This window comes from Notamacropus eugenii, chromosome 1 (genome assembly GCF_028372415.1).
Source record: "Notamacropus eugenii isolate mMacEug1 chromosome 1, mMacEug1.pri_v2, whole genome shotgun sequence".
NCBI lineage: Eukaryota > Metazoa > Chordata > Mammalia > Diprotodontia > Macropodidae > Notamacropus > Notamacropus eugenii.
The window spans coordinates 74,541,084-74,566,956 of NC_092872.1; the positions used below are offsets into that span (position 1 = coordinate 74,541,084).

General features: G+C 36.7%; 1 protein-coding gene across 20 annotated transcripts in view; it reads right to left on the minus strand.

Annotated features, from left to right (window-relative positions):
• GKAP1 (G kinase anchoring protein 1) overlaps window positions 1-25,873 on the minus strand; it is a 56,521-nt gene that overhangs the window by 23,340 nt on the left and 7,308 nt on the right. For 9 of the 20 annotated variants that reach the window (XM_072605420.1, XM_072605381.1, XM_072605427.1 and 6 more), the window contains 4 exons: window positions 22,677-22,933; window positions 19,975-20,118; window positions 6,976-7,053; window positions 3,877-4,009 (listed from right to left, as the gene is read on the minus strand). In XM_072605420.1, coding sequence (XP_072461521.1) covers window positions 3,877-4,009; window positions 6,976-7,053; window positions 19,975-20,118; window positions 22,677-22,892 — 571 coding nt within the window. In that variant the 5' untranslated portion in view covers window positions 22,893-22,933. The remainder of the gene's footprint in view (window positions 1-3,876; window positions 4,010-6,975; window positions 7,054-19,974; window positions 20,119-22,676; window positions 22,934-25,873) is intronic. The other 11 variants (XM_072605449.1, XM_072605442.1, XM_072605470.1 and 8 more) reach the window with 4 other exon arrangements.

The window sequence follows — 25,873 nt, forward strand, 5'->3', positions numbered from 1 at the left end:
ACTCCCCTCAAAAGCCAACTATCAATAGCTACGTTACCAAACTGTTTAAGAGTTTTCAAAAATACTTAATTCACTAATTATATGGGGAGAAAGTTCCAAAAAGTTCAAAATACTGATTTGGGGTTCAAGTCTTAAAATTAATGAATTTACAGATAAAATAAAAATAAAGATCAATGACTTCACAGAATAAAATTTATATATAGCTAATGGCACTAGACCTTCACTGGGCACCACAGTGCAAGAGTCATGTTCAGAATCTGAGACATTATACAGCACCCAGCACTGTAAGTTTTAGAGCGTAAGTCCATTTGCCTTAATAGGAGTTTCCTTCTAATTATGCATTCCATATACCAGTAAGATCAGACTCAGACCAAAAAAATAAAGCAAGTACAGAAATTAATTATACACTCTCTAACGGATCTTACTGGTTTTCTATTCTATGCCATAACTACAGGAATTATTTCTAAACTACCACTATTACCAGGATTATCTAGTCTCAATTCTGCTTCTTCCCCATTCCCCTAACAAATAAATGTTCCAAGGAAGCTAATTCTGCTTTCTACCACTGGACAGCTAACAATTAGCTATTAGGAAGTTTTTCCTTATTAAAAAAACTAAATCTGTCTCTCTGCAACATCCACTCATTGCCCCCAGTTCTGCTTTCTGACCAGGAAAAGGAGAAAGCAAAAACAAGACTAATACTTCTTGCACTTGATAGCTTTCAGATGTTTGGAGATTACCAATTTATGTCCTCCACCAAAATGATCTCTTTTCTGGGCAAACCATCCCAGGTCCTTCAACCCATCCTCTTATGGACAGGTCTGTACCATCCATCCTGGTTGCCCTCTTCTAGAATTATTTCCACTTGTTGAATTATTCCTTCTTAAAACCAGAATCATATGATGGTTTGAAATTATGAAATGTGTTTTTGGACATAGCAAAGCTGTGTATTTGCTTTTCTTGGCTGTGTTTGTTACAAAAATTTTCTTTCTTCACCGGGGGTGTAAGGGTTGTAAACAAACAAACAAACAAAAAAAGCACCACAGAGGTTCTGAAAACAAACAGTTATCTCCTCCCTTATTCTAAGTATCTGATGAAGAGGTGGTACTTCTTGCAAAGGTCCCATCTTTATGTATCCTTGACCCTATCTCTTCCCATCTCCTCTAGTAGATCTGCATCTGTTATTCCAATTCTCTATCTACTGGTTATCCACACTGCTGACTAACATGTCAAAGTTTTCCTCATCCTTAAAAAAAAAACAAACCCTTTACTAGTTCCCATTTCCACTTCCTGCTGTGCCCACATGATCTACAGCCTCAGGTGTGAGACGGAACAAGACCTTCTTCTGATTTCTCAATTTCCATCTTCTGCTGCATGTATCTGAAGAGAAAACTGCTAACGGCCAAAGGAGTAACTTGCATCTGTGCCAGCACAAGGCAGCTTCCACTTCCTGCTGCCAGTCTGATCTCCCAACTGAGATCTAAAGAACCTCCAGTGAAAAGAGCAGCAACCTTCCCTTTGCCTCCATCTCCTCCTATCAGTGAAGAGAGGACTTCCATCTGCTGCTGCACAGTTCTTTGCCTAATCTCCAGCCTTCAGAGGAAGATCAGTGAAAGGGGCCTCCCAGCTGATGGTCTATGTACCTCCATCTTATGTTCCACTTGTCTCCCAGCCCAATGTCCAAGCTCCTGAGGAGTGGTGACTTGTGATTCTATGAGGAAACATCTCACACCTAGCAATACTCTATATATCCCCACGATTCTGAACCCCTGTAGGTTATCGTCCAAACCCCATTCCCGCCAATCCTTATTCTTAGTTCTCTCAACCCTCCCACCCTCCTAAAGTTCCTTTGGTAAAGAAGTATTTCAAGTTTTTCTATTCTTTTCATTATTTCTGCTGTGCCAGATATAGAATCTGTTCTCATAATTCTCAGTTCTCTTTTAAATTACTCAGGAATAGTATGTTGCTCTTCCATGTTCTCCTCAGTTACACAGGGTTTTCTGTCTCTTCAAGTACTAGATCCTTTTTCTTCATTTTGTAGTACTTATTCATAGATGCTGGAACTTGTTTACTAGGTCTGAAGGCCATAATCCCTTCCATCGTTACTGTTTTTCCTGATGATTTATATATTCAAGATCTTCTTAAAATCTTGAGTGCTTTCAGTCTCTCCCCCCCCATTTTATTTTCCTCATCACCCACTTTCTGACTTCTTCTGGTGGTAGTTTCCTTGTGGACTGGAAAGTGAATCATCCCGCAGTTCAGCCACCAAGGTGTGTCCCCTAAATGAGTTGTAGGTGGTCAGAACTGGATGCTGAGCTCTTTCAGGCTCGCTCCCATGCAAGATGTCCTGTCCCACTCCCTCTGTTTCCCAATTCTCTGGTCACACACCAGCAGATCAAAGCCTTGTTTCCCAGGCACTGGTAGTACTTTATAATGTGCATTTACAATCTTTTAAGTCTTTACTCCCCAGTCCACAGATTCTTAGATCCAGGACAGTGGTCTTGATTTTCCTCTCCCATAACGCTTCACCTCCTAACTGTACACCTTTACACTGGCTGTCCCCCATACTTACAATGTTCTTCCTCCTCACCTCTGCTTCCTGCAATTTTTTACTTCCTTCAAGACTCAGCTCAAACCTCACTTTTTTCAAAAGGCCTTTCCTGGTCTTCCCTCCTCCCTTGCCTTCAGCTAAAGCCTTCCCTCTGGGATTACCTCTTCACACTATATATGTCTTGTATGTACATAGCAGCTTACAGGTTGTGTCCTCCCTTAGAATGTGAGGTTCCTCAGGGCAGGGACCCTACTTTGTACTTTATTTACACTATCAGCATTTATTACAGTGCCTGGCACATAGTAAATACCTTATAAATGCTTGTTAATTGGTTGAAGCACCTAGGTAGTAATGACCTCTTCCATCTACCTTAAATTTCATATAAAACTTGCTTTATAATTCTCAAATGAATTTACCACAGAATATTGTGCAGCATACTGCTCTGTGCTGGTTTCTTATCCTCAGATTATATGCCCCTTGAGGGATGAGATTCTGTCTTTATGTAATTTTGGTACCTTCCTCTGCACCTTAAGCAGAGTGCTCTCTGCAAATAATGCTTTTCACTAGAAGTCTGGGAATATTATGGAATATCCTACATTTTTTCCCCTGAGTTTACTGCTGTGACATTATAAACAAAGCCAGAACAAATACTTGTGTTTTACGACTAGGTTAACAGTAGATAAATAAATTTCTCTATTTATAAACACAGCACATTGGTTAGCATCTATTTCATGCTGGGTTTACCACTTCCTGTATTAAAAATAATGTGGTTGTTTTGGTTTGACTTAAAAACCACAGTGGGTGACATAATTACCCTCTGTACCCACTAGCCAAAAGTTAAACACTATTAAGGTGGTATATGATAAGAAATTTTTTTTGTTAGTGAGTTTTACTCTAAAACTAGCTATTTTAGTATGTTCTATCCTAAGACACCTTGAGAAGAAGTTGATAGTATTCAATAGTTGTTTTGGGCTAGTGCAACATATCTGAATATGAAAAAATAACCATCTCAAGATTACATTTTATATACACATTATTCAATTTCATTTAATATGACTTATAAGAGGGCAGATCAAAGAATTACAGAAAATATTACTGCATATTAAAGCATTTTGTTTTTAAATAAGTATTAAAAAATATTTAAATACTTTAAAATTGGTTTTTGTTTATATGGAAACTCATTTTTTAAAATGTTAGTTCATATGGAAACAAAATTCACATTTTGGAGAAATCTAGGAGAGTATTTAAAACAAAAGTCAGAGGAGAAACTATAAAGACCAAAACTTGCAGCACTGAATGTTTAATTCACATGAAATAATGCATACCTATATTTGCTTCCGACTGAAAGTCTTTCAGCGACACTGTGAGTGGTTTGTCTTTCCCCTGATGATTCTTTCTTTTTTCTTTTTTATTCATACCTTTTGATTGAGGTGAAGCATTTTCAACGTTTTCATATTCCTGAGGTGGAATAAACACAAAAACAACTGCACTAATTTTACTTTTCAAATTTAATTCATCAATCTGTAATTAGGTTATCACTAAAATCCTATGTTCCCAAGACAAACAAAAGTACTATAAGATAAATTTACCTTGGGTTAACTAAGTACTGAAGAGTCCCTTTCCCTAATCCAACGCCTGTTGTTATTATTTTACTGGCTGACAGAAAATGTATCCTCCAAAAATCACAAAGGTATTATCTGGTACAACAGGAAAATATTTTCTTGATATAGTGTCTTAAAAGAATAACAAGTTGAGAGCAGCCTGAATCATTCACTGATTTCTTCAACATCAAGATAAAGTGAGGAAGGTAAGAGAACAATTTGCACAACGAATAAAATAAGGTAAAGAAAACAATTTCAAAAGAACGCTGGCCTTAGATCAATACAATAACCAATCATGAATTTGGAAGGCTAATGATGATGAAGCATACCACTCATTTTCTGGAAGAAATGTGATGGCCAAGGAGCATGGAATGAGACATACATTATTTTTTTTTAAGGCAATCTGGGTTAAGTGATTTGCCCAGGGTCACACAAGTGTCTGAGGCCAGATTTGAACTCATGTCCTCTTGACTGCAGAGCCGGCACTCTATCTACTATACCACCTAGCTACCTCAAGACATACATTATCAAATATCACTTAGCTTGACTACACTTACTTGTTACAGGTAAAAGTTCCTTTTGGGGAAGATGGGTGAATTAGTGGGTAGTGAGAGAGATGCAAAAAAAAAAAAAAAAATAGGGAAGACCATCGATAAAACATTACAAATACACTCAAGAAAAGTAATACAAGTTCAGAGGGGAACACCAAAAGGACAATTTTATTACAACATTACATTTAACAAATACTTTTTAAAAACCTCAAACTGTGTTAACAAAACTTCTGTTTCATATACAATCTTTTGTTTCTCATCATATGTGGAAATGTTCATGTTTGTGGAAACTTATTAAGTTCATAATAAAAAAAGGAGTTTAAATTTAAAAATAAAATTAAAAAAAACAAAGAAGGCTTCCAACATGTTGGGCAGACCCTTCGTGGTAAACTTAGGATATGGAGAAGATACACAGGATGGGTAAGCATAGATGGATTGTGATCTGCATTGTATAAGGGAACATCCAAATCAATAAAATATAGATGCATTTTAATATAAAATTAATGGCTGAGTCTTCTGAACTAGTTGGTACTTTAATAGCTGCCTTCCTTATTGTCATCTTATCAATCAAAATTCACCATAATCAATAAATACGACCCTTACTGCAAAGCTTACTGTAAATACTGCAAACACTGAACTTGAGTACTGGGTCTACAGTTCTATCATGAAAATGACTTAGGAAGACCCTATTTTATAGATTCACTTACTCAGTAGTTACTATTGATAATCACTTTAAGTCAGGAGCGTTCCAGAAAACAGCCATTAAGTCGAGCTTAGGTAGGGACCTACTGTCATCCAATCCATGGGCTTCCAAAGTGCGCGAGTTATTTTTTTGTTTTTCTCATTAAAAGGGCCATTCCCTGACTACTTCTTAAAAAGGCCTATTCACTGAACGGGCGTGACTTCACTCTAAGTGAGTACCTGAAAAGAGCTTATATTAGTCTAAAAAAACTCAAGGTTTCCCAGTGCATCCTGGGCCATCTCCAGTCATCCTGATGAATATCTGGTCACTGGATGCAGATGGCTCAGGAGGAAAACCTTGCACAGCCCTCCCTCCTTCAAAACAAAATCAAGTGAAAGTCATGTCATCATTTCTCTGATGTCATGGTCTTCGAAAACGAAGGACGAACACTAGAGTACTAAATATATACATACATAAATATATATACACATATACATATATGACATAGCTGAGACTTCAGCTTTAACATTTAGTTATTCATGTAAAAATAAGAAATCAATACTCTATCAAATTCTATTTCTTAATTGGAGTTAGAAGCTTTTCAGAGAAACCTGAGCCTACATTTGTGTTATTTTAGCAAATGAATACCAAAGTTACAAAAATTATTACAGTAAATACATTTAATAGGATGAGAAAGGGCAGGAAAATTAAAGTAGAAATATTTTTTTAACAAATTTCATTTTTACTAATAGCTTTAACATTTTTTCCCTAAAATGCCAAAGAGAAAATCATCTGTATTGAACTTCATTTCCTCTCTCTTCCTACTCTTGGATACACGAATGAATGGAGAGTTAAATGGATAAAAAAAAAGCAAGTAAGAAGGACAGCAAGCAGCAAAGGCAATGGATAAGAAGTGCACCCCCCCCAAGCTATTAAGAGGTTACCTGTATTCAAAGAAAAACTTAAAAAGGTTACCTTTAAAAAAGCCTAGAAAAATTAAGTCAGTTTAATATGAGAAATGCACACTTTTTTCCTAGTTTAAGCAAAGCTGATCAGTAATAATCTTTTCAAAAATACTTCTGCACACACCAAAAGCTTCTTTTAAAAAAAATTAGCTCTAAGAAGCATGTCTACACATTGTCTAATATTAAAGATCAGTGACAGTTATAAATCCTGAGCCCCAAAGGCAAAAATGTCAGAAATGGCTTCTTTTGCCCTTTGTTAATTGCAAATTAAAGGACTCACTAGCAGAGAGGGGTCCCCTCTTTTCTGAAGTTCCTATATTGAAGTTGATTGTGCAGCACTTTGTTTCTTTGTTTAAAAAAGGCAGACAAACTTTTTTTTAAATGTACATTATTTCACTTCTTCATGTAAAAATAACAGTGTAGAAAGAAACAGACAATGCTCAATTTATCCTTCTTTCAATCTCTCTATAAAAATCTTAGGAGGAATGAGAATACCTACAATAGTTTGTTATGAAAGAATTTACTCAACATTTTAAAGTTCAACTTAAATCTTGAGAATCTGATGGTCAAAGCTTTAATATTAGACATGCATTTTGAAAATCTGCAGCTGAATGAACGTAAATACCTTTTTGTGTTCTTCATATTCTAGTTTGCTTAGCAACAATGCCTTTTCAAGATCAGCTTCAAACATTTCAGATGTCAACTGAAGGTAAGGAAAGAGAGACTTATGATTAAGTCAAATGTCAATAGGAACATCACAAATCGTACAGTATGTCCAATGTACATGTACAATATACAATACGTACGTGTACAATGTAACAAATGCCCAGGAAAATGCAACATTTATTCAATGCTTACAATTTGCATGGCACTACAATAAATGTGTAAAAAAAAAAAGTAAATGTGTGCAAGATTAGGAAGCAAATAGGTTAAGCATAATGGGAGGAAAAAACAGAGAGAAGAGGAGAATATTCCCAAGAATATTATACTAATTAATCAATGTGACTAAAATACAAGTAGCTTTCTTCATTTTATCAAAGAAAACTGATCAAGGGAAAAAAAAATTCCAAATTTGATATCTGCTTTCCCCCCTTGGCTATCAATAATTTGCTATATAGTTCTGACCTCACTATTAAATTTAAAACAATAAACCAGAAAGCCTAAAAATAATCCCTTTGTTCAAGGCAAAGATGATCAATTTATATGACATGGGCAGACAAAGAACAACCTGCCTCTGGCTTAATTAACCTGTGACCAGGGCAGGTCATTTCACTTCTCTCAGTTTGGTTTCCTCACCTGAAAGAAATGACCTCTCATACTTCTCCTGGCCCTAAATTTATGATACTATTAATCTTTATTACACAGTATATTATTTCAAAAGATCTGCAATTTAATCATTGTGGTTATTTCTTCATCTACAAATACAGATCCTGATTCCACCACGTCCTAACATCATCTTTGGCCATTTACTGAAGGAAAAAAACAAAGAAACCAGTAATCACCCCTTTGGTGATAACCCCACAGCCAACTAGGTGTCATCCTAGTTGCATCCTCGGTACCGAAGTCCTCAAGCAACACGCACATCTCTGGGCCAGTATCTCCTAGAAACTATAATTCACTAGTGCAGTCTTTGACAATGAATAGTCCCTTCTACACCCCTTGCAAGGCCTAAGAACAAGACTGTAGTTTATTTTAAGCACTGCTTACAATAATTCAAGAGAGCAATTTTTATCATAATGACCAATTATACTGTCCAAGGTATTTATCACAGGCACAGAAATTTTTAAGGAACCTAACACAGAAGTGATTCTCTCATACTACCTCTAGATTTTCTTAGTACTCACTATCTTGACTTTTTATATTCTTTCCGTCATTCTCTTTACTAAAGCCCTATGTAGTAATAATCCTAGCTGTTCTACTTTATCTGTGTAGCCTGTGGCAAGACCCCAACCTCTGGGCCTTAGTGTTCTTATCCCTAAAATGAGAAGTTTGGACAAGATGACTTCTAATGTCCCTTTGGAGATCTAACACCCGTGATAAATTTCTTTACCAGATTGTTGTCAAACATATTTCTACAGTTTTTAAGGATTTCAGAGTAATTTTTTCATAATAATCTTGTGAAGTAGGCAATGTAACAATGAACCACCATTTACAAACAAAGGAAACTGAGACTCAGAGAGTTTAAAATACCTACCCAAATCACGTAGCTTTATATAATGCAAGTCAGGATCTCAATCTACTTCTGGTTCCAAGCTGAGCACTTTTACCACTCCATCCTAGCTGCCTCCTTTATAACCCTTCTTTGTCTATATCACCGTCAATTTCTGGGTATATGCTGTCTCACTCCTGAAATTAACTCTCCCTCATAACAAAGAAAAAGTTAAATGAAAGTAATCCATGCATTCTGACAACATAGGCAATATTCTCTCCTCCTTGGTCCTTGCCTCTCTGAGGAAAGGAGGGAGATGCTTTATTAATTGTTCTCTCTGAACCAATATCAGATTGTATAATCACTCAGTTTGTCTTCTTTTTAGGGTTTTCATACTACTTTAGTCAACGTGTATACTGTTCTTTGAGATTTGCTTCTATTTCCCTGTTATCGATTCACACAGAACTTCTCTCGTTTCTCTAAAATTCTTCTTCTTCATTGTTTTATACTGTATGCCATTACTCTTATATCAGTTTGTTCGGTCATTCCCAAATTAATGGGCACCCACTGTTTCCACTTCCCTGCTACCACAAAAAATGTTATGAACATTGTGGCATATTGGACCTTTCCTTCTGTCTGTGATATCTTCAGGGTACATGCCCACTAGGGAGCAAATCACTAGGTGAAAAGGGTATGACCCCTGTATGACTTCTCTTAAATACTTCCAAACTTTTCTCCAAAATAAGTAGCCCAGTTTCTAAGCTTCAGCAGTATATTAACATATATTCCCATAGCCCTTCCAACACTATTTCTGGTTCTTTCCAGCTCTGCAAATTTGCTGGCAGTGAGGTTAAAACTTGAGGACTGTTTAATTTCTATTTCTTATTGACCTCTTTTTGAACAGCTTTTAATCTTCTATATTTCAGTTGATAGTTTCTCTCCTTATTCTACCTACACTGCTTTTGTTAAAAAAAAAAAAAGCTTTTTAAACAACTGAAACAATCTTTGTATTTTATATAAAATTTTATTACCTCAATTGGTCACAAATTCTACCCTAAGCTATAGTTGTAAAAGGTACCTCCTTGAGTTCTCTATTTAAAAAAACATGATGTAACCATTATTCAGGTTGTACATGCTTGTGGAACTTATTATGATACATGGTCTAAGATTCTAGTCTAAACCTGGTCTAAACAGGAGTTTTTGGTTCTACATCTCCCTTTTATTTATCTAGTCTGCTCCACTGATCTACTTATCTATTTTTAAACTAGTACCAAATGGCTTTGATTAGTTTCAAAATTACCCCTTTGTCATTCCTCATTATCAATGATAATTCATAGCATTTAACATTGCTGATGCATAAAATTAAAACTGCTTCCACTCATGCATTTATATTTGGGGAAATATTGGTAATTTGAGAAATTTTTGAGGGAGGCATTATTTTTATACATCTTTTGCTTACATTGCACAAATAATTTATGACAGAAGAATGGTATTTACATAATTTGAAGTTTTCTTAGGGATCTTTGTATTTTATAACAGACTCTGTCAGGCAATAAATCTGATCTAGTTATTTTTAGATACGGGATGTGCTAAAGTACAATTTTACAACTGTATTCTTAGATTGACACTGCTCATTTTAGCATATCAATTCTGGGACAAGAAAGGACTATACTGATAAGGTTTCTAAGTGAATTTAAGTAATTACTTTCTTAAGCCTTTTCAAGATGCCAATTCCTTCACAAATGTTAGCCCAATTGCAGTAACTCATATTCCAACATGAACCTTTACTGTACTCAAACTTTTAAGGAAGATAATTTAGTAAGATGCAAGTCCTGCATAGCAAGCCTAATATGTTCCTGTTATTTCATGTAGTATTTAGCATTTCTGTTCAATACATCTATTGGAAAATAACACTAATAATACAGTCTTAAAAAATGACAAAGATGTGAAAAGCAACTGAATAACCCAAGAACATTTGGGGTAATATGTGTAGAAAGGGGATGCATTTTGAGAGAATTCAGGGATCTGAAACAGGAAAACACACCCATTTTCTCAACTGTACAGAAACTTTATGTATTGAAGGTATCCTTGATGAAAGTATGAGGAATACAGGCTTTTACAAATTAATTTTCCACAGCAGATAACTACTGCTTCTTGATTTAAAAAAATAGGATTTGACACATTATAGCAAAATGCATCTTTAAAGTCTCTCAACAATCAATCTCCCATGCATGTGTTGAGATCATTAAAGATTCCTTGATAGATACTACAAATGTAATGTTATTCAATCCACTGACCATAAACTATCAAGCAAGGCAGCAACTATCAACTATGGTTGCCACAATTCGTTTAATGTCTAACTTATGGTTATTATTTTTCCTATAATGTGTAAAAGTACAGAGGGCGGAGCCAAGATGGCAGAGTAACAGAATGCACCTTCTATAGCACTCCCACCAAGCCCAGTCAAATACCTGTAAAAAATGGTTTTAACAAACTCTGGAGCTGCAGAACCCACAAAACGACGGAGTGAAGCAAATCTCCAGCCCAACACAGCCTGGAAGGTCTCTGGGAAGTGTCTATAGCACCATGCTGGGAGCAGAGCACAGTCCAGCATGGGCTGCACAGGCACAGACAGGACCTGAGTTGGCCTTGGGGAGACTGAATCTCTCACACCTGTGGCAGTTTCCAGATTTCAGAACCCCAAAACGCGGAGAACAAATTAGAAGGCCAGTGGAAAAAGGCTGTGGGACCAGTGCAGGAGAATGGAGTGGTCCTGCCCCACCCCCAGAGTGGCTGATGGAAGGCGGGGCAAAGGAACTCTCAGCAGCCACAGCAGCAACAGAGGCAGTTGTAACCACTGTTTCTGGAACTCTAGACCCACAGATTGTAGGGGATCGAGCAGCTGACAGTATACCTCCCATCCCCACTGGAAGCTGGGGAACTACCTTGACAAAGAGCTCAAAGGTCAAGTAAATGGCTGGAGAAGTGAGCAAAAACCAGAAAAATAAATCAGACTATAGAATCTTACTTTGGTGACAAGGAAAACCAAAGCATGCAAACAGAAGAAAACAAAGTCAAGGCTCCTCCATCTAAAGCTTCCAAGAAAAATACGAATTGGTCTCAGGCCATGGAAGAGCTCAAAAAGAATTGTGAAAATCAAGTAAGAGAAGTAGAGGAAAAACTGGGAAGAGAAATGAGACTGAGGAAAGAAAATCATGAAAAACAAGTCAACTGCTTGCTGAAGGAGACACAAAAAAATGCTGAGAAAGTAGTACTTCAAAAAATAGACCAACCCAAACAGCAAAAGAGATACAAAAAGCCAATGAGGACAAGAGTGCCCTAAAAAGCAGAATTGGCCAGATGGGAAAGGAGATCCAAAAGTTCACTGAAGAAAATAATTCCTTAAAGATTACAATGGAGAAGATGGAAGCTAAAGACTATGAAAAATCAAGAAATTATAAAACAAAACCAACGGAATGAAAAACTAGCAGATGATGTGAAATATCTCATTGGAAAAACAAGAGACCTGGAAAATAGATCCAGGAGAGACAATGTAAAAATTCTGGGACTACCTGAAAACCATGATCAAAAGAAGAGCCTAGACATCATCTTCCATGAAATTATCAAGGAAAACTGCCCTGAGATTCTAGAACCAGAAGGCAAAATAAATATTCAAGGAATCCGCAGAACACCGCATGAAAGAGATCCAAAAAGAGAAACTCCTAGGAGCATTGTGGCCAAATTCCAGAATTCCCAGGTGAAAGAGAAAATATTGCAAGCAGCTAGAAAGAAACAATTCAAGTATTGTGGAAATACAATCAGGATAGCACAAGATCTGGCACCCTCTACATTGAGGGATAGAAGGGAATGGAATAGGATATTCCAGAAGTCAAAGGAACTAGGACTGAAGCCAAGAATCACCTACCCAGCAAAACTGACTATAATACTTCAGGAGAAAAAATGGTCTTTCAATGAAATAGAAGACTTTCAAATTTTCCTGATGAAAAGACCAGAGCTGGAAAGAAAATTTGACTTTCTAACACAAGAATGAAGAGAACCATGAAAAGGCGAACAGCAAAGAGAAATCATAAGGGACTTACTAAAGTTGAACTGTTTACATTCCTACATGGAAAGACAATATTTATAACTCTTGAAACATTTCAGTATCTGGACACTGGGTGGGAGTACACACACACATACATGCACACACGCACACATACACAGAGACAGAGTGCACAGAGTGAATTGAAGAGGATGGGATCATATATTAAAAAAAAAATGAAATCAAGCAGTGAGAGAGAAATATTGGGAGGAGAAAGGGAGAAGTTATATGGGGCAAATTATCTCTCATAAAAGAGGCAAGCAAAAGACTTATTAGTGGTGGGATAAAGAGGGGAGGCAAGAGGAAAACATGAGGTCTACTCTCATCACATTCCACTAAAGGAAAGAATATAATGCACACTCATTTTGATAGGAAAACCTATCTCATTATACAGGAGAGTGGGGGACAGGGGCACAAGCAGGGTGGGGGGGAGGATGGAGGGGAGGGCATGGGGAGGAGAATGCAATACGAGGTCGACACTCATGGGGAGGGAAAGGACCATAAGAAAATAGAAGTAAAGGGGGACAGGATAGGATGGAGGGAAATATAATTAGTCCTATTCAACACAACTAGTATGGAAATCATTTGCAAAACTAAACAGATATGGCCTATATTGAATTGCCTGTCTTTCAAGGGGAAGGGGTGGAGAGGGAGGGAGCTAAGGAGGTTAGAACTCAAAGTGTTAGGACCAAATGTAATGTTCTTACCACTGGGTAACAAGAAATACAGGTTAAGGGGTCAAGAAAGCTATCTGGTCCTACAAGACAAAAGAGAAGACGGAGACAAGGGCAGGGAGGGAGGATAGAGGAAAGAGCAGATAGGTCACAGGGGCAATTAGAAAGCTCGAGTTTGGGGGGGGGAGGGCATAAAAGGGGAGAAAATTTGTAACCCAAAATTGTGTGAAAATAAATGTTAAAAATTAATAAAAAAAATAAAAATAAAAAAAAATTAAAAAATTAAAAAAAAAAAACCCTTCAAGGTCCTTTACAGTTCTAAATCCATGAGTCTATGAATGGAAAACCATTCCCTACTTCTGGTAATTCATGAAGGGCATATGATGCTACCAGAAAGAACCAAGGAAGTCCTTCAGTAATGATGCTGATGTCCTAGGTATCAAAAAACAAAGACCTTAGACCTTAGAACAAAAGTATTTTCACTACCAATACTGATTAAAAATAGGGGATTTTAAAAAAGCTCTGGGAAGAGAAAAGACTAAAATGATGGCATATGACAACTGAATTTAGATTCTTGGATCATGGATTAAAATACAGGAATAATGGACCCTTGTTACGAGATGGAATGAACCTGACATCTCTCAAAAACCATACTTGTCTAGATTATAATCACCTGAAAGAGGAAGGAGAAAAATGCATAGATCCAAGAAGCCTCAGACACAATACAGGAAGACCAGAGGATAGGCCAAGTAATTAAGGAGAGACAAAAGCCAAGAGTAGAACCAACCATCAAATCCACGGATTCATGTGTCCATGAATGAAGGCCCAAAGCGTGGGTTACACACAGGGTAACTAACAGTCAGGGAAATCTTGACTTCATAGACATCACAGAGAGCAAAAGATGGGACTCCAAACAGGAATTTAGCTGTTAAAAGTATCCCTTATTACCCAAAAGGGAGCAAACACACAAAATAACAGTGGAACAGCCTTGCACGTTAATAATAAACACTCACAAGGAAAGTTAGGAACCTGAACATAGCAACATGGCAGAGAACAATAGATCGACAGAACAACGCGCAGAAGCACTACACTAGAGACCACCTGGAAGGGAAGAGGGAGATGAGGAATCTGGGAGACGAACCACAAATGTGGCACGGGAAGCGACGGCTGTGGAGAGAAGACAGGCTGCAACTACACAGACCCTGGTGCTCTTGTTTCTGCCAGAAGCAAGATGGGTCACACATCTGGGAAGTATCTTAACTACAATTTCAGCCTTCAAAAGGATGCAAAGTAAGGGTAATTCTAAGTAATGAAGTGGCACTTGTTGCTTAAGTTGGCATGGACAGGAACCTTTGAAGTAAGTGACTACTCTTTCATGGAATCTATGATTTTAAAAAAATTAGAGAGAGGAAAACCAGGCATAATGTGAAACGCACCGTTGATTTGAGGGGAATCAATTCTGGAGGGTCTGGAGAGGAGGCTCCTATGGGCTAATTAATTAATTTGTCACAGGGGAAGCTGGTTCAATAGAAAAGGAAAACTCTCAAGAATGAAATTCCAAACACACAAGAACAATGAAGAAAAATGGGTGCACAGAAAACTCTCTGACAAACCCATATTTGAGAGACACATGTATAGAAAGGCAACTAATTTAGGATGAATATAAATGAGCAGCATGATCCTATAAGAATAGTGTCAGGAGTGATAAAGCTCAGAATGAGCTGAGTCCAGCAATGAATAGTAAGGACAACAAAGAGGTTTTATATAGCTGGGTTGGGGAAAAGAAAAGGAACAAAGAAGGGAATAGGACTGCTGCTTGGGGGTAGATACGGTAATGCTAAAATGGATCTAAAATATGCAACTCTTATTTTGCTTCTTTTCCTTATAATGGTGATAATCACTACCAACGGGGAACTTTAACTGAAAGCATAAAGTACTGTAACTGTTTTGCCCACCAAATACACATACTAAAATTTCTATTTCCAAATGAGAACTGATTCATTCACAAGTATGACTTATTCAAGACATTTTGGGAAATGGAGGGGGCAGAGAGAAGAAGAGGATTGAGCAGCAGTTGAGAGGCTATGGGGCTTTCTTTACCATGTAGCCTTAATGAAATGAAACTTCATTCTTTGAGAATGGTTTTTATTTTTATAAAAAGCAATTAGATTCCAGTACGCAATTGGTGAATACAGTGCAAAACAACTTTTTTGATAAAATGACTAAAATTTAGGAGGTCTAATTATTTTAGTCTAGTTGGTAAACCTCCTCATGAACATAATTCCAAAAGAGGACATTGAAAAAACAATTAAACCAGTATCATTACGTGACCTATGACCCAGGCCCCTAGCCCCAAAGGACCTGGTTCATACAAATTAAGTTTGATGCTAGAGACTGACATGCTGTACCCCCTCACCTACCAACAAAAAAGTTCACAATACCTCTTTAGCCAAACATAGCCAAATGGTTAGGGCAAAAAAAAAAAAAAGAAGTGGCAGTAAGCTTCTCTAATAAAAATTTAATTTCCAAGATAAAAGAAACTGATACAAATTCATAAGAAAAAGAGCTATTTCCTAATTGGTAAATGGTCAAAAGATACAAGAGACAGCTAGGTGGCTCTGTGGATACAGTACTGCATCTGTAGTTAGGAATATTAGTCTTCCTGAGTTCATGGCTAGCCTCAGATGCTAACTAGCTGTTTGACCCTGGGTAAGTCATTTAACCTTGTTTGCTTCAGCACCTCAACCATAAAATGAGCTGCAGAAGGAAATGGCAAACTACTCCTGTATCTTTGCCAAGAAAACTCCAAATGAGGTCACAAAGAGTGGGATATGACTGAAAATCAACTAAACATGACACAAAAGATATAAACAGGTAGTTCTCAAAGGAAAAGAATCCAAGCTAGGGGTAGCCTCATGAAAAATACTCTGAATCACTAAAATATAAATGCAAACTAAATCATCTTTCAGGTAAAGGAATATTTATCAACTGGGGAACAGCTGGGCAAATTAAGGTAAATGAATGTAATGGAATACTATACCATAAGAAATGATGAAAAGGGATTGTTTCAGAGAAACCTGGGAAGACTTGAACTCACACAAAAAAAAATGAGCAGAACAAAATTAACAATTCATAAAACGATATTGTAAAGACAAGCAATTGTACAAGACTCAAGAACTCTGAGGGATCCAACGAATGAGCATTATTCTACAGTACCAAAAGATGAAGCATGTTATCCTCCTTCTGACAGAGAGGTTACGGATTCAATATGCAGAATGAGACATAAATGTCTGGTCACGACCTACGTAGGAATCTGTTTTGCTTGATGAACATTTGACACAAGGGTATTGTTTTTTCTTTTCGAGGGAAGAGTGAAATGGAGAGAAAAAAAACTTAACTGAAAAAAACAAATTTGATTTAAAAATATCTTTTTGGCTCAAAGCTTCCACCTGTGGTTTCTCTAGAAAAATCCAGTATATTCACAATGTATCTAAATTTTCCCAAATTGGAGTAAAAGGGGCTTTCAACTCCCTATAAACAAAGTACCAAATATATACTGGGTAGAGTACCTTTATTTCATCCTACAAGATGTTTATGATACAAATGACACAAGTGTCCATATACAAATACACACAAAAAAATATACAGTACTCAAATAGCTCGTTGACTTCTCCAAGAAGGGAACTCACACTGCGTTGCTAAGAAACAACACTTAGACATACATCCTTGTCCCTTTTTCCATCCATGGAACTCACAACCAACACTAATATCATCTTACTGTTGACTTCCCCCAAAAGGTAAAAATACTTTGGGGGCTGTTGAACAAACAATCCCCTTCCCATAGGAACTTCACTATCTGAATAACTCACTAGCGTTGTTCTCCCAGTAGAATGCTGAATAAAATTTTAAGCGGATGATCCTCTTCTTTCTCCATAAAGCATACGAGAAAATTGCCTTCTCTTGAGAATAAGGGTTCTTAATCTTTTTTGCGTTATGGACCCCTTGGGAGTCTATCAAGTCTATATATAAAGCCCCCTTCACTGAATGTTTTTAAATGAATAAAACAAAACACATAGCATTGCACAGGAAATCAGTTATATAAAATACAATTATCAAAATCTTTTGATTGTAAGCACATTGAGGGCAGCGATGTCTTTTTACTAATGGCATGCCCAAGTACTTAGCATGGTGCATGGCACATTGCAGGTGCTTAATTACTGTTGGAAAATACAAAAAATAAGTTTATGGCTTCCAGGTCATAATTCCATGTTTCTAAAAGGTTCAAGTTCTTGAATTTAGTAACTCTCGTTTTTATGAGACTACTCCTCCAAACTTCCCAGCTACCCTTGAAATCTCCCTTCTCTGTTATAAAAAGCTAGATTACAGGATCATGCTGCCTAGGGAACTTGAAACTGCCCTGTCTTCCACCAGGAGCTAGGATTCACCAACACTGCTGTGGAGTACCCTTAACTACCATCTCAGGCTGTGCACAAGCAGATCTACCTCTGCCCTGTGTTTCTGCAAATAGTGGCTATCAAACTGCTGGTGGTAGAGAGGAAACTCCACATAGCAGCAATACTCCTACCCCAATGCAGATCTACTCTGCTTTGTGCTGGTCTGTCTTCTGACCAGGGTAAGTCTAAGCAACAGAGAAAATCAGACAGGGCAAAGGGCTGAGTTCATTCTTTTGAGACCCAGCCCACCAACTATATTGGAGTTCCTGTGTCTTAAAAGCAAAATGCCATTAGGCATATCCACATTAAATACTAAATCCCTCTCAGATGACTCAAAAGGCTTATACCCTGAAACTTCACCAAGCTGAAATGAAGAACTCATCAAATAGAATATTATCTCCTAAGTTACAATCTAACAATTAGTTGGTACATAGCTTCACAAAAATATTTGAGAAACAGGTGAGTATATGAATTCTGAAATGTTTTAAATAATTACCTCAATAAACAACCTTTTTTTGCAATGGTATTTTAATATTAGATAATTTTAAATACATTTAATTCCTATCCTTTTCGATGTTGCCTACACTGCTGAAAAGGATTTAGTTATTTAAAACAGTTGATTCATAATGTGATTTAATGTATAAATAAAAGAACATACGTTTGACCAGGTAATCAGTATATTTTCTTTATTCTGGGGAACTATGCTCTGTACGTTGTACTGCTACTTACTTGGTAGAATCAGTACTTGATTCACAGAGCACTGAGAGACTGAGTGCTTGGATTTGCTATCTATCCTCCTAGGTAAATGATATAACTGGCCTAAAATCAAATTCAGAAGAATTTCTGATGCTCAGAGCTTTGAGTCATCGGCTCCTGGTGGGCTCTGGAGGTATACTGCATCTTAAGCACTACTGGATATACCAACATAGAGTATGGTTAATAAACAAAATGAACTTCAATTTTTAATGAAACCTTATGGTTTTACTACAGCCTTTATGAGATAGGAGTTATGATTAGAATCTGGCAATGAAAGAGCATACTTTCAATAGAAATAAACTTGACAGGGAAGGAGTGGAGTAGGCATTATATATCAAAAAGATGCACATCTACAAAGAGATTCACTTGAGGGGAGAAGCATATTAGTGAACAATTATTTTGCATATGGTAGAGAATGCCCCTCAAGATGGAAAATATTGATCCTTTCCTAAAAAGGGAAAAAAAGGAAATTAAAAACTGGTACACTGTTTGAATATTCCTGTCTTTCCCTAGCTCTTTTTACTCCCCAAATTAGAGGTACCCCTGAAGCTCTCTTCTTGACCTTTTTTCTCCCCTGATAATCTCTTCCCTTGCTCCCTTCCTTTAGTCTTTCCTTCGTACAATCAATCTAGTACTGCAAGTCATTTTATCAGTGCTAATCAAAAATTTAAAAAACTTTCCATGGGTTCTAATTATTTAAAGCAGAAACTCCTCAGTCTGGCATTCAAGACCTTCCAGTACATGGCTCCTTTCTATCTTTCCATCCTTTTTTATCCTAGGTCCCTTATGAACACTACATTCTAGCAAAATGAGACTTTCTATTCCCAGATCTCTTCCTTCTTTTTCTCAGTGCCTTTAGATGCATTTTCCCACATACCTGAATTCATTTGCTCTACATTTCTTCATGCTCAAAGCCAAGTTAAGTTGACATTTCCTCCATGAAATGCTTTCTCTTAATCCTCTATGGATAAATTATCCCTCCCCCCTCAAATGTCTCATGTCACTCTAAGGTTTTCTTTGGCACTTATCCACAATGGGTTTACAATCTAAGGGGGAAAATAAGACACAAATAAGTACCTAGCTATGTCACATAAAGAATGGTATAAGAAACTGAGATGTTTAATTTAGAAAAGAGAAAATTAGGAGTGGGGAAGGAGGAAGAGTTCATTATAGGTTCCTTTGAACATTTAAGGTCCTATCATATGAAAGAGAGATTAGACTCATCTAATACAGATACAGAGGATAATACTTCATGGTAGCAGCTGTATTGAAATTTTGGTATAAAAAGTAGCACAACTTAAAAGAATTGTACAGCGTTGTGGAAAACTTCATTCTACTACAATAAGTATAATTACTATTATTCATTGACAAAGTGGTAGATGAACATGTTACTCTTAGTAAGTCATTTTTATGTTAACATGAAATTCACAAATTCACATTAGTAATTGCAACAAAGAATGAAGAAAAATAATGATCTAGTAAACTGTACCTGTTCATCTCTTTGTCTCCACTCTTGCCAATTTTCTTCTTGTAAGTCTTTCTGCACTGGGTTTGGCAACGAAAGCTCATGCTGAGAGCTACAAACTACCTGGGAGGATTTCTGGGGAATCTTCTTAAAAGCAATATTCCTAAGCTGAAAGGACAACAACAAAGCATGTATACTGCTATCAGCTAATTAGCTAGGTTATTGGTGACTAGGAATTAAAATTATCCTGATTAGTCAACCAGTTACTAAAACCAAGTAAATAACCATTGTGTTTGCTGAAATCTTTGTGGGCACTAATAATGTTATTTTGAAAGGCAGTGAGATATAGTGGTAAGAGTACTGCATTTGGCATCAGAATACTTGAGTTCCAGTTTCAATACCAATAAGCAGCCATGTGCCATTTGGCAAACTACTTATCTGTATATTTGTACCCCCAATTTCCTCATTTGTAAAAGAGAGAATATCTTTACTATTTAATTCACAGATTTGTTGTGAGGGTCTTATAATTCAAAGTATACTGTAAACTGTAAAGCTCTATACCATGAATATAGGGTTTACAGTTAGAAGGGACTTTGGAAATCAAGTCTAATCTAATTTTTACAAATGAGAAAACAGATAAAATATAATAATGGAATACTGTGTTTAGGTCCTAATTTGATAATAGTCATGGGTTGACAATGAAAATTAAAATAATCACTCTACCATAAGACTACTTTATCAATTCTTTAATTCCTTTTATTCTAAAAGTACAAAGTTATTAAGACTGGAGAACAGAAAAATCAGTGTGATTTTAAGATAGAACTGCAAGGCATAAAAGAGTTACTTTTAAATGGTTAACAAAACAAAAGTTTGTTTAATAACCTGATCAACCCTGGGTAAACTAACCACTGACATCCTGGATGTGATGAATGGAGGAACTAATTCTTGAAGTTAATATAAAATCACACAGTATTTCCCCTTAAAAATCAAGGTAAAGTAGGTGAGAGAAAGAGGAAAAAAATGTAAGGTTTAAAAAAACCCAGGATCATAAATTTTCATTTGACTTTTAAGGCAACTGGGACAGGAGCCACAGCAGGGTTCTTCAGATAATCCAAACACCATTATTAAGATAATATTTAATAATATTTAATATAACTTCCTATAACTTACCAAGTATTTTACTTAGATTATTCATCTGATCCTAAAAACCCAGTTAAGGTATATAAGAACAAGTATTATTTCCAATTCACATATGAAGAAACTGAGGCTCTGAGGTGTTAAACCAAGGTCAAACTATTCATCAATGCCAAAGTCAAGACTCAAACTCAAAATCCAAGTCTTCTAGCTCTAAATAATACCAAACAACCTGCCTCACCAATAAGAGATACTGACAGATCTGAGAAGATGATAAAAATGTACGTTCCTTCCAGTATAGTACAACTACCTCAGATATTTTGATTGCATTATTTTCATGGTATATAGGACAGACTGGCAGGGAGAATGGACTGAGAAAAGAGACACCAGGCAAGGAGGTTATTATGCACAAACTATAAAAAATCTGGATCCACAGGAATGCAAAAGAAAAAGTTCCATAGGCTGAGATGATACTTTCATTCTTTTTTTCAGTCTGATTTAGATGAGAATATAAAGCCCTTGGAACTGAGTACCCTAGTCCCTGCTACAGCCACCCTTAGGACCTTCACTTAAGCATAAACTCTACAAGGAACCCTCCTCGCTGGTGGTCCTGTTGTTAACTTGTTCTTCCTGCCAGTTTGTCCGAGATACCATGAAAATAATCTAATTTAAAGGATGTGTGAGGAAGTTTTGTTGTAATAGAGTCTCTTTCATCATCTTACCTGGTAAGTAGAACAATTTTTGTAAAGCATTATTTTAGTATCATTAGACCTAAAAGTCCTGGCTTTCCCAGTGACTTATTTTGACCCTCCATAAAGTCACCTAACATTTCTGAATCTCATTCTCTTCAACTGTAAATTAGAAATGACTGCCACAACACTACAGATATGTAACCCTACGTTCTGTTCTTCACATCCCCAACTTCAAAATAACAACCACTCAGCACAATAGTACAGGGGCATCCAAAAATTCTAAATGAGAGTCAGAAAGTCTTAGAAAGTTTTCTCCTTTAAATAATCTGAGGAAAAACATTTTAAACAGACATTGTAAAAAGTGGGTATGGTAGAAAAATCACTCTTAAAGACTCAAGAAGTTGAGTAAATGTAAAAATATGAGACGAAACATTTATCTGATTAATTTTTCTAAAACAAAACAAAACTTTATTAAGGATCTTTGTTTTTAATTGTCTCCACTGTTCTTTGGGGGAGGCAGGAGGGTAGGTGGTCCAGACCTGCACTGGTATGACAAGAGTACCTCCAGTGAGAAAATTCCCTCTGCTAACGCAGACTGGCAACTATTCTCAAACTTTAAAGTCTTAGAAACCTACCTGTGAACCTGAAAAGTTCAGTAATTTGCCCAATCTGTCCAAAGGCTGGACTTCAAGCCAGGTTTTTCCAAGTTAAGGCAGGCTTTTGCCCATCCATATGGCAGGCTATTTTTTATATTTTTCCCAAGTGAAAAATCTACTTTAAAATGTTTATTACACAATTAACTCTGAAAATTTTTGGAAATACAAACCCTCCCTAATAAGCGGACATGGGTCTTTAGACAAACACAAAAAAATCTCTTAAGCCAGTTAACTTTCATGCTACCTCATTTGCTTCACTCTGCTGCTGTTCCTTCTTCTTTCTTCTTTTCTCTTTCTTCTTTTCATTTGTGGTTGGTTTGCTCCCCAAAGTTTGGGATTTTCCAGGATTCCGACCTCTGCCCTTCCCAGGCTCAGAATCAGAACCACTGCCACTATCTACTTGCAAAAGAGCAAAACGAGAAGCAGTAGTGGGAACAGAACTGATCACAGCTGAAGCCATGGTAAAGATGACTCTCTTAAGAAAAGTCTATCAGAGAATTCCTGAAAATGAAAGATAAATAAAAGAAATCAATGTAGTATGCTCTCCAAGAAGCCTGTTTTTCCTTACTATAAGTTTAGTTTTAACCCAGTGTTAGAACACAGACCTGTTCATAAACTATGTATTTTTAAGAAATGTCCAAAGTGAGGAATTAATGAAACAGCAACATGAATAAAACAAAAATCATAATGTATGCCATAATAATTAGATCATGGAAAGGTACCACAGTAGTACTTAAATAGGTACTTAGATTATTTTCTTGAGTCGAAGTAAATATATTTTTCTAAATATATTCCACCCCAAATTCCTAAAAATAAGATGGATCTGCTTTCTACTTACAGGACATGTTAAAGTATTATCCATTTTTAGAACGAGGAAAGAGCTGAAAATTTTGAAATAATTTTATAGTCGCTCATCTTTACAATACTGTAGTTAGGAAGATAAATGACAAAACTGCTCATCACTGTACAAACATAAATATATACATTTATAAGGATAGGTTTATAAGTGCCTATACTGTGTGTGGGGGGCGGGGGGGAAGAGTTTGAGTAAATGGGTTAGACTGCAGTAGTGGGGAACCTGGGGCCTTGAGGCTACATGGAGACTTCTAGCTCCTTAAGTTTGGCAAGCTGGCTGAATCCAAATTTTACTGATCAAATCTTTTTAATTAAAGTACAGCATAATAGCAATAGCTGAAATTTACATGGAGCTTTAAGGTTAATAAAGTGCTTTGCATATGTTACCTCATTTGATCCTCAAAAATAGCCATAGCAGAGAAGATACTATTAGCTCCATTTTACAAATGTGGATACTGAGACAAAAAAAGTTAAGCGACTTGCCAGGGTCACACCACTATTAAGTGTCCAAGTCAGGATTTGAATTGCAGTCTTCTTGATTCCAAGAATCTACTCTTCTATGAATTTTGCCACTGAGCTCCATGCCATGGTTTGAGGATACTAACATTAACACACAGAAGAGAGCCATCAGGATGGTGCACAGGTTCAAGTTCAGGCTGTATTAGGAGTGGTTGAAGGAAATGAGACACTGTAATGGTAATTTAAGGTTAATGGTGGGTAGGGGGAAGAGTTAAAGCTCTTCCCTGAACATTCATAGGCCTCAACACCTTTTGTTAGTTTCTGATGAGGCACTGGGTCAGAGGGTCCTGCCTTCTGGCTCCAAGAAGTGTACAAATACTCTGAGGTGAGGTTTTGTTTTGGGGCTTACTCATTGGAAGTGTTGGTTTGGCCAGATGAGGCTCAGGGGAGCTGCTAAGAAACCCCCCTTATCCTTCCCCCCACCTTGAAAACCATGCTGGTGCTTATCTCTCTGGTAACTGTGTTTGTATGGTCAGACAGTTGGGTCTGTCTGTTGATCTGTGATGTATGTATTGCTTATGATCTGATGGTTGGAAGCCCTGTCTGTTCATCTTTATTTCTTTATATTTTTTCTTAAGTTCAGGGTGCTGACTTTTTCCCCTAAACTAAGTGAATGATACATGTGCTTAATTAAAATAGATTGCTGAAGTCTCCAAAGTTGCTTTCCTTTTAGAAGAGCAGATCTAAGAACCTGTAGAGCAGGCCCTGCTGTGTGTGCTGGGGTCCTTGAAGTTACAAACATATATACACCGTAAGTATAAGAATATATATAATACATTAAAAAACAATCAATACAAAGCAATTTGTTGCAGAAACACTAGCAGCTGGGGGGTGGATCAAGAAAGGGTCGTATAAGAATATGTGAGTTGACTGAAAGAAAAAAAGAATTCTAAGAGACAGAAGGGAGCTCATTACATTTATGAATATACAAAGGCATGGCAACGGAATGTCATATGTGAGGAATAATAAGTCAGTTTTCCTGGAACAAAGTATATGTGAAGGGGAATAATATATGATTTGGCTGGAAAGGCAGTTTGGAGCCAGGTGAAAGACTTCAAACGCCAAACAGAGAAGTTTGTATTTTCGTCCTAGTGATGAAAATACAGGAAACCAATGGAACTTAAGCAGAAGAGTCATACAACCCTGAGTTTCAGGAATATCACTTTGACAGCTGTGTGGAGAATTAACTGGACAAAGAGGGGCTGGAATTTTTGAGGCTACTATAACAGGTGAAAAGTGATGAGAAGCTAAACTAGGGTAATGGCTAGTTAAGAGAAAAGGAACAGAATAAAAGATGTGGAGATAAAATCAACAAGACTTGGCAAGTATATATTGGGTAAGGGAGGTTGACTCTGAGGTTTAAAATCTATGTGAATCCAAGGATGGTGGTGACTATCAGAAATAGGGAAGTCTGGAAGAGGGAAACATGGAGGGTAGGGGTGGTATGGAGAGGTACAGCAGGGAATGAATTCTATAAGGGATATATTGAGTTTGATCTGTAAGTAGGAATAATTTATTCATCTTGTCCCTAGAGAGAACTAGATGCGGCAGAAGTTACATAAAGGCAAATTTATAGTCCTGAATAAGAAAAATTTCTGAGAAAGGAAAACTATCCAAAAATATGTAAGATCTGAATCCAGGTCTTTATTACTCCAAGGTCAGACTTCTTATTATACAATGCTATATCTCTTTTGCACCTTTCTAAAGTTTTCTATAGGGAGACACAAGTAAGGATCTTTAAGACACAAGAATTTTGTCCTAAATTACCTGTCTCTAAAGTCAATCAGTATAAATATACTGGTTAATCTTTTTAAAATGAGGGTGGTCAGAAACAAAACCTTATGCCAAAATAAAAATATTTTAATTTTAGCTGGAGAAATATCAAAGAAGATGTGTCCTGCCAATAGAAGGAAAATAACTCTTCTCTGGCTTGTTTTCTTTACCATGGAGAACATATCTGAACTGGAAAGGACAAAACCAAAGTGGTTAACAGGAAACCGAGACCTAAGATATGGAAATTAAGGAGCACAGGTAGCTGCTTTCAATGAATTCAATTTACCAGACCTA